The sequence below is a fragment of the Maylandia zebra genome, linkage group LG17 (genome assembly GCF_041146795.1).
Source record: "Maylandia zebra isolate NMK-2024a linkage group LG17, Mzebra_GT3a, whole genome shotgun sequence".
Classification (NCBI taxonomy): domain Eukaryota; kingdom Metazoa; phylum Chordata; class Actinopteri; order Cichliformes; family Cichlidae; genus Maylandia; species Maylandia zebra.
In genome coordinates, this window is record NC_135183.1 from 12,478,267 (window position 1) to 12,487,902 (window position 9,636).

Sequence of the window (9,636 nt, forward strand, 5' to 3'; positions counted from 1 at the left end):
CAGATAAACATAAGGCAAAGCAGTCCAATGTAGAGCCAATGATACGAGCCAAAGATGTAAGCCTTTTCAGTAAAATATTATGGTAAGCATTATCAAAGGTTACACTGAGGTCAAGTAAAATGAATACAGAACCATTTCCTGCATCAGAAGCCATTAAAAGATCGTTGATCCTTAAATAACAGATATGATCAGATATGATCTGTGCAGTTTCTGTGTGCCTGTGCTTTCTTAAACGTTAGCTATATCCACACTGGTATCATATCCCACACAACACACATTTAGTTTGGTGGGGTCTGTTTACCTGTAGAGAATAAAGATCTGCATCTAATTTAATGGCGGTCCCTTCAAAGTTGGAACTTTCATTTCAAGCAAAAATGCCAATCTCACTGTGGTGCTAAAAGAACAGTCAGGGAACTGTTAGCAGCATTACTAGACCAAATAGATCGGTCAGTTCTGGATTTCTTCTTTAATTTTGGTATTTTAGTTTGCTCAGATATTGGTTTCTGATTCTCTCGGTTAGGGATGCCAAACTCTTTTTACACTGTGAGCCATATACATCCCACTTTGTTCTTAAGAAACTTCCCCTTCTGATGACATTGAGATATTTTAATATAAAAAAGAAGTGTAATTTCAGCAATACATCTCATTTTTTCTACATGAAAAAAATGTTGCTTTGGTCTAAAACTTTACGAAATAAATCTGTTCTGTTAGCTCATTGCACAGAATGCCCTGCAATCATAAAATAAATGCTTTTTGTTAACTGAGAGAATGTTGTTTTATGGTAAACCCACTGCAAAAATTAGAGATTTGTCCTCAATGTCCATCTATTACCTATTTACTTTGGTATAGTATGAATGATCATGCAGGAGGTCTTTATCAGTAGGAAAAGCTGTAACACTTGTGAAAATGCAGTCAAGTCTAAAATGTATGCCCCCCTTCACATTTTCAAAACCGTCCAGCAGGCCCAAGATTGTAGTGCTTTTCAGGCTGATTCTGGCCCCCGGGACTTATGTTTAACACCCCTGCTCTTTGGTTTCCCAAACCTGTCAGTAAGTGTCCCTTTCAGGCCAAGCACTGTAGTTGTAGCAACTAAATATTTGTGAAACTGCATATGTTTTCATCATGTGCAGTTGATAGTGGAATTTCATTCAAACTGCTTTGACTTGTTGTCTTCAAGTATATGTATCTTGTTTTACTTTAACAAATCCTTATCTGCAATTAACACCTCCATAAAACTCAGAGCACAGATAATACAATGTGTTATGAAGAAAATAGCACGTGTCTGCTGCTGTGCTTTGAATTTACACTAGTTTTAGAACATTGCTAAACCTACAATCATCTAGTTCAAGATCTCTGCACACCTCAGTGGGCGACTAGTCCAGGGAAAAGTTACACAAAACAGTTAAATATACTGCTCAAAAACTGAAAGGAACACTTTGAAATCACATCAGATCTTGATGGAAATGACCGACCTACAGAGGACTGAAAATCAAAGTGAAAAAATGACACGGCAGGTTAGTCAGTTTTGCAGAAAGTTCATTGCAGCTAGTCAAAATGGTACGCGGCCCCCATGTCCTTGTATGCGTGCCTTACAAAATCAGGGCATGTGTTGATGCCCTGGGAGATCTCCTCTCAGATCTGGACCAGGGCATCTCTGAGCTGGACAGTCTGAGATGCCAGATGATTCTATTGGATTTAGGTCAGGTGAGCATGGGTGCCAGTCAGTAGTATCCTCACCTTCATCTTCCAGGAACTGCCTGCATACCCTCACCACATGAGGCTAATCACTGAACCCAGGGCTCACTACACCAGTGTACCAATACCTAATGGCAGTCAAGATGCTGCTGCATATTCTTCTGGTTCTGGAGGCTATTTTGTAGGGCTGTGGCTATGAACTTTCCATTCCTCCTTCCACAAAGGAGCAGATACAGGCTGATGGATTGCGGACCTTCTATCGCCCTGTCCAGCTCCCTAGAGTAACTGTGTGTCTCCTGGAATCTCCTCCATGCTCTTGAAACTGTGCTGTGAAACACAGCAGAACTTATGGTAATGGCAGGTATTGATGTGCCATCCTGAAGGAGATGGACTATCTGTGCAACCTCTGCAAGTTCAGGTATCGTCTCAGGCTACCAGTAGTGATACTGAGCCTATCCAAATGCAAAACTACTGGGGAAAAAAGTTAGAAAAGATAAAGAGGGAATAATATCATTGGTCTCCACCGGTAACCTCATTCCTGTTTGTTGAATTTCATGAACATCATAACAGCAGATTAACTGATTAACACTCTCTCTTACTTCACTGACCAGATCAATAATCTGCAAAGTTAACTGACTCAATGCTATACTCTGATTAAAACGTGTTCCTTTTGCAATCGTGAAATATTGTTGTTAGTTAGACTTGTTTGCTACTTGCTACTTTGAAGGCTATAATGTTAAAATGCTTTAAGAGATGCTTTGTCAAAAAATGTAGTAATGATCAGTAAATCGATGCAAGTACTGGTAAGTTAAAAAGAAAAAAACAAAACAAAACAAAGAAACACCTAGATCTGGTAGGCAAGCTGCTTTTTATATAAATACACATCTGATTAAGAATGAAATGTTCTTGCTTTGGAGATGCGATTCCAAACCACAAAAACTGCCCAAGACCTCCACTGAACATGACAAACAGACCAAAATGTTGACTGAGCTCCCTTAAACCCCACTCCAATCAATCCGTTGCAGGAACAAGCATCCTACGTTCATTCCCACGGAAGTCCCACTCTGCTGTCCCAAAGGACCCAAAGGAGCAACCACCAAACATGGTTCCTGACACCACAGCGCACCTCCAGCCCGATCAGAGACATTCAACGTGCGTGGAGGTAGTTTACACAACGTCGAGGTAGTTGTTTTTAATGTTGCGGCTGAATTGTGTAAAGTTGGTCACCTGAGTTTCTGTAAAAACGTCTCTGTTCTATGGCAGTGACCACTAGATGGCACTGTTCACCACTATATTGAAATAAGAGGCCGCTGGAAAAATCCTGTTTGGGAAAATCCAGCAGCTGCAGGGTCAGTTTTGCCACTTTTGTGTGACAATATATATATTTTTTTTTTAAAAAAATGACTTTTCTGTCTAGTCAGAGATATTCTTCTTTTTGATATGTGACTGCAGATGCTTGTTTGCTTTTGCTGTGTTGCCAAGAAGGAGCCCACTTCAGAAAGACCAGGATGACTCAGTCGGCCACTCTCCCATTGTGTTTTCCTCACACTGACTCTCACGCTCACTTACACAGAAATGATGAAGATTGTGAAAGGGTTTGTTGTGCAACTGCAGCCAGGTCATTCATTTTTCTCTGCAGTGTGATAGCAGATTCTTTACTCTGCATAAATTACATTTAGGTTACGTGAGAACAGGTTTTATTTCATTAAGGGCCAAGAGAAAGAAAAGAGTGTGCTGTCATGTGTTTAAAATGACAAACGGTGACGTGAGAGGAAAAAGCTTTTCTCATATCTTGTATTAAGATACAAGGTGTGACTGCACGTGACAATCAAAGGTCACGTGATGCCGGGGTCCTAATAAGGTGCTCCTACAGATGTGTAATCTGTAGGATGCTGCATTTGATTCGTGACCAAAAACCATGCAGAGAAAGAAGAGTAAGGGCACAAGTGCGGCAGCCCGAGTCTGCTTTGTGTTTGTGTGACGAGGCAGCTCTGTGTCAATCTGATCTGTTTACCGCACTCTAAAAATACCACTTTGTTGCATTTCCACAGACTCGGGCCCAGTCGTTTCATTTGTTTATATGGCGTCTTGAGATGTTGGCAACCCTGGATGACCACATGGAAAGGAGCAGCCTCAGGATGCAAAAGATTTTCAGCTGCCTTCCACGGGCAAGACACGGCTGTGAAACACGTGAAATGAAGCAACGTTCAAACCAAGACTGGTCTGAAGCAGTGATCATTCCCCCCTCTGATCTTAGACTAATAATGTGTTTCTCCCTCCATGTTACATCTGTTTCATTCAGAGCGTTAACAAGAATCCCGCTTCTCTTATAATTTAATATAATATACGGTGGTAGCAAGTGCCTACATATGCACACGCGTGTGCTTTTAAAGGCATTTTACTTTCCTGGATTTTCTCTTATACTGAGCGCCGCTACATTTTTCATTTTTACTGCATTTATTTAAAAGCTGTGTTTACTTTAAACCCGTGACTTTATAAACAAAACAACTAGTAAAATAAGAAGTATTATTTTAAATTTAACTACTTAACAGGATATAAATAAACTTCATATCATCCTCTTGAAATATTTATAGTATGTTGATATTGAAGCAGTGCGCTTAAAATCCAGTAAAATACAAAAGGTGCTCACAGGACTGTTATACGTTACATTAAATGTTATGAATTATACATTTTTCTGTTTATGTCTTGACTTAAGATTTAGATCTGTGATCCAAATGTTATATTATATATTTTAAATAACTGTAATCCCTTTACTTCAAATAAGTAAAAGCTCTGTAATTACGACTACATAACCGAACAGAAACCAGTAAAATGGTTACTAAACAACAACAATAACAGAAAAAAATCGGATCCTCTCTCAAGTGTACACCTTTAAGCAGAACATTAAAATAAAGGCAATTATTGATTTTTTTTAAACTAAGATTCTAAACAAACATTATAGGGTTGTTTACTGTATGTTACTGAATATTCGCTGGAAACTATTTTAGAGAATAACAGAAATTCATAGCCTGACAGTTAGTGCAGGAAAATGCACTGAGATCCAAAGTAGTTATGCAACAAATGAATAGATGCTTAATAATAAGCATCCAAACTTTAAGGTAAAGTAGAAATATTACCATGAAATTGACCTAATTTATCAAAAATACTCAATGTGCAGCAGTATCTACCTTGTCCGTATTTGTAGACCACGTGCGCTATTATGTATTGGCGCTTAACACATAGGTGACACTTTATGATGTAATCTAAATAGGTTTAACAATTATAGTAAATAAAAAGCAAAAGTAAAGAATCAGAAATTTGGCCAAGCACATGTCAGGCTGACCAAATAATCCAAGAACTTTCTAAAAGGGCCTAAAATACAGCTCTGTTTAATTAGACTATGTGTCTTTGCTCCATGCAAGCTCAAGATCAGCTCGTTTGAACTCAAGTGAATCGAAAATGTGATGGATACACGCGCAGGGAAAGACTGACGGAATTTAGCCTAAAATATATATCAGCTTTATTGAAACATTTTACAGGACAAAACAAAAAGAAAAAATGGTAAAAGGATTATACAATAAGTGCAAGATTCGTTGCAGTTCATGAAAGCCTAAAGCGTTGTGTGTGTAATAAGATACAGTTACATGGAGTATAATTGGTTTGCACGTGTTACAAGAGCAAACGCATCGAAAGTCGTGTTTCTGAAACTTCTCTTGAAGAAGAAAGCTTGTCAGGGTTCATATAGGCGAAGTGGTACTTCTAAAGGCCTCTGGAGTTTCTTCATTCATGTTTTCTTCAATGCATAGTTCAAGTCCAGCAGAATTAACAATAATAAAGATATTTGGCTGCATAGGAGGCAAACATGTGAGTGCGGACTCCACCATCCATGCTAGCACGAATCCTTCAAAAATTACAAAAAAGACAAATAGACCAAAAAAAAAAAAAAGATCTGCGTGTTTGTTCAGATGTGGCTGTGATGCCTCTCTTGTTTTGAAGTCCGCAGTGACAGGAGAGCTCACATCACGCAGGGTTTGATGTCCTGACAGACGCTCTGGGGGTGGTGGTGGTGGTGGTGGTGATAGTAGGATCCGCCGGCCGAGGGGTGGAAGGAGGAGATGCCGTTAAAGTTCAACACAAAATCTTTCCTGTCGCAGACCGAGGAATGGCTCTGATAGCGCGGAATCCCCACTGTGGAGAGGCAGAGAGGAAAGGTTTTGAAATAAAGGAACACATTTCTGATCACTGTCAGGAAATTAACGGTGGCATTAAAATATTCTAAAAGAAAGAAAAAAACACAACAGCTGAACTTGAAATAAAACATACGCTCTTGTCATATATCTAAAATCAGTATTTACTTTGATTCTACATTTTAAATTAGAACTTTTGAATGCAGAACATGAGCCATTCCTCTTTTAAACAGTGCTGTTGATACTTTTGTGTGGCTTTAAAATCAGCACAATTGTTGATGGCGTAAACGGTCCTTCTATTGTATTTATAAAAATAAAGTGTTTACGCTTAAATTTTCAGTTGCCATAAAAATCTAATATTTCTTAACACAAGTAAAAAAAAAACCGAATTCTTTAATCATAATATTTTTCTTTTTGCAAGCCTCCCTGTTGGCTCACAGCGCAGCCACACATCCGTTCTTTTCAGTTTCTTTGGCTTCTTTAGCTTTCTTATATGGATGCTTTCAGTTTTCTACCCAGTTACATTTTATCATTATTTTTTGAAAATGCTGCGTTATTTCAGGCAGATTCAGTGGCCATCGTCTGTGTCTGTGAGCGAGGCTCTGTTTCCAGAAACAGAAAACTAAAAGTGGAGACTGCGGCTCCGTCAAGGTCATAAGGACTCCAGATGTGATCGTGTTTTTCAGGGGGGAAGACAGCAGGCTTTATCCTCCGGGCCACAGCTCGCTGCCCTGCGCCCGTTTTCATAGACAGCACACACACACACACACACACACACACACACACACACACACACACACACACACACACACACACACACACACACACACACACACACACACACACACACACGCCTCTTTGACTGACAGTACTGTTAGCGAGTCTGCTGTGTACAGTCCAGCACGTCTATCCTCCGAGCAGGCTCAATTAGAACGCTGCGTAAAGTTTAACAAGGCCTTCCGTCTCTTGTGGATACGCCGTGGTTGAAATCCACCGCCAGTGTGGTCCGACCTGCACAGTCTTTGTTTGGTTAACCTCTGGGACCCCTTTCGGGCTCCAGCATGGGTTTTACTCGCCTCGGTTAGATCCCCAGATTTTCGTAAAGCCTGGCTGTGTTCTGCTAAAGTAAATGAGGTTGAACTGGGAGGTGACTTGAGAGCGCAAAATAGTTGTTTTTCTTAATCTAATAATTCGCCGAAATATCCCGTGACATGTTATAAACATGTGACTTTATGGAAATTATACAAACTGTGGATGAAATGACGCATTTTCTGATTGTTAATGAAGTTACATACACAGCAAGAAATGTCACTATATTTACTAAAATACCACAAAGCGCTGACTGGCTTTGTGATTCAGCCAATAATCGATGCATCTTTGCTGTTTAACAAAATTAATGAAAACATTTGTTCTTATTTTGCAACTAGTGTGTTCGGGTTACATTTTGAGGCAAATGATGCGGGAAAAAAAGTCTGCAAACAGATTAAAAAGAATAATGGTAAATTCTCTCTGCGTGTGTTTTTAATCGCTTTGCACAGATATGAATTTCCTTCTAAGAATCTTTTTCATCTTTAAATACAGGACAATCATCTATATATATATATATATATATATATATATATATATATATATATATATATATATAATTTCTGTGTAGTCTACAATTTCATAATTACACGTTACAGTTATCAACACGGGCCTCTGCAGAAGAAAGACCCACTCATTTAGAGTGTTGCGTTTTAAATGTGCTTATATCATGCAGATAAAACTTAGATGCAGTGAAAATTGTTATTATTATTATTGTTTTTTGGGGGGAGGGGGGGGGATCCCAGAGATTTTAATCCGGATTCATCTACCCCTCTGTAAGCCTCGAGTTATTCTGTGGTACCTGAAATATCAGTGGAGTGGCTGTCCCTGCCATTCTGGTGAAGATAACTCTGCTCCAGGGAGTAAGGCGACATGCCGGAGTGTAAACCAGAGGATGCTGGGCTGCTGGAGGCTAGAGGCTGTTGTTTGATGTAGGGGGAGCCGCCGGAGGACGCCCAGTGTGCGGATGTACTGGCGTACGGGGAATGGCCGTCCAGCGCGCTGGCCATGGCTGGAGAGGACGGTACAGGACTGCTGCTGCTATCCTGCCCATATTCCCCGTTAGGAGGAACAGGACAACTCGCCATGTATGTGGAGCCGGGACTCGGGGACATGTGAGGTACGTGGTGCCCGCCGCTCAGCCCGTCGTACCCCCCGGCCATTGAATTGCTCATCATGTCCAAGTTGTAGCTGTTACTGTGACAAGCGAGGGTGGCCGATGGACCCTGGAAATCAAAACTCTGTGGAAGAATTGAGGTGCCGAAGCCTATGCCATTCATCATCCGATACATGGGCTTCAGAGCTTGACATTTTCTTCTGAAGCCTCTGGGTCTGCGCCGAAATGAGCCTTCCTCGAACATGAACTCACTGCCTGGATCGATCGTCCAGTAGTGGCCTTTCCCCGGCCTGCCCAGCCCTTTTGGCAGCTTGATGAAGCACTCGTTAAGCGATAGATTATGCCGGACAGAGTTCTTCCAGCCCTGGTACGAACCCCTGAAGAATGGGAAGCGAGCCTGGAGAAACTGATAGATTTCACTGAGTGTCAGCCGCTTGGTGGGCGAGCTCTGTATTGCCATAACGATGAGAGCGATGTAGGAGTACGGCGGCTTTTCCGGTCGCCTTAAACCGGAGCTCGTCTTCTTTCCCTTGACGCCATTAGAAGAACTTTCTGTGGCGGCTTGTGGGCTCAGCATAGCGGGATGCAGGACGCCGGACGCCGGGCTGGATCTCAGAGGAGGCGGAGGTTCCAGCTGCTGCTGAGGGGTCTCGGTCGTCATGTCAGCTCTGACGTACAACTGGCGTAGAGAGAAGAGAGGGGAGGGAGAAAAGACGACCTGGAGGTGTTTCGGGGGAGAAATGTGCTGGCTCCCAGCGGTCAGTGTCCTTGCAAGTGAGCGTTACACCGCCAGTGGTCCTCAGAATCCCAGCGCAAAATGGAGTGAAATCTGTCTCCAGTTACGCACGACTCTCCTGTTACGCACGGTGCTCCTTTGACGCATGCAGAACGCACGGCTGGTACGCACTGACAGAGAGGAAGAGGAAGAGAGAGTGGGGGGAGGCGGTTATCCACTGGAGACTAAGTGTCCAGAGTTGTAGCTAGACATAAGGACTCCACGGGGTGTCACAGCAGCGCTAAGTGGCGCTGTGTGACGCGCCGGGTGGCCATCGACCGCCTATAATAATCCCTCAAGTGCAGGAAACACGAAAACCCTTGGACTTATTGCGCGCAACAGTCCAGCCAAACAAAGTCCGACCACCTATCATTGCATAAATCTTTCTTCCCTCTGCTCGAGCCCCCCGCCTCTTCCCCCGACCCTTTCTCCTCATCCGCACTCTGCCCCTGCAATTCTCCCTGAAATCAGTGTCGAATAGTCCCCCCCCCCCACACACACACACACCACCCCCCTCACCCGCCCCCATGCCAAGTCCATTTACCGTGCAGCAGCCTTAAAGCCTCTCATTCTCTCCTCTCCTTCGTCTTGTTTCTTCCCCTCCCACCACCTCTCTCCAAGTTCGGACTACACGCAATTAAGCCATCTATCAAACCTCCCCCAGACACTCCAATCAACAACGCCACACGCCAGCCGCACAAGTTTAAAAACGAGCTATCCCCCCGCCTCTGCTCCTCCATATATGAAGCAGTGATTTCGTCCCAATGTGCCACAGA

The 9,636-nt window shown here is 42.4% G+C and overlaps 1 protein-coding gene across 1 annotated transcript; it reads right to left on the reverse strand.

Annotated features, from left to right (window-relative positions):
• Positions 1–5,191: 5,191 nt before the first annotated feature.
• On the reverse strand, positions 5,192–9,252 carry foxf2b (forkhead box F2b). The gene is made up of 2 exons (XM_004571761.4): positions 7,771–9,252; positions 5,192–5,883 (listed from the first exon to the last, which is right to left on the reverse strand). The coding sequence occupies exons 1-2, from the start codon at positions 8,744–8,746 to the stop codon at positions 5,711–5,713; spliced, it is 1,149 nt and encodes a 382-aa protein (XP_004571818.1). The 5' UTR covers positions 8,747–9,252; the 3' UTR covers positions 5,192–5,710.
• Positions 9,253–9,636: the final 384 nt, after the last annotated feature.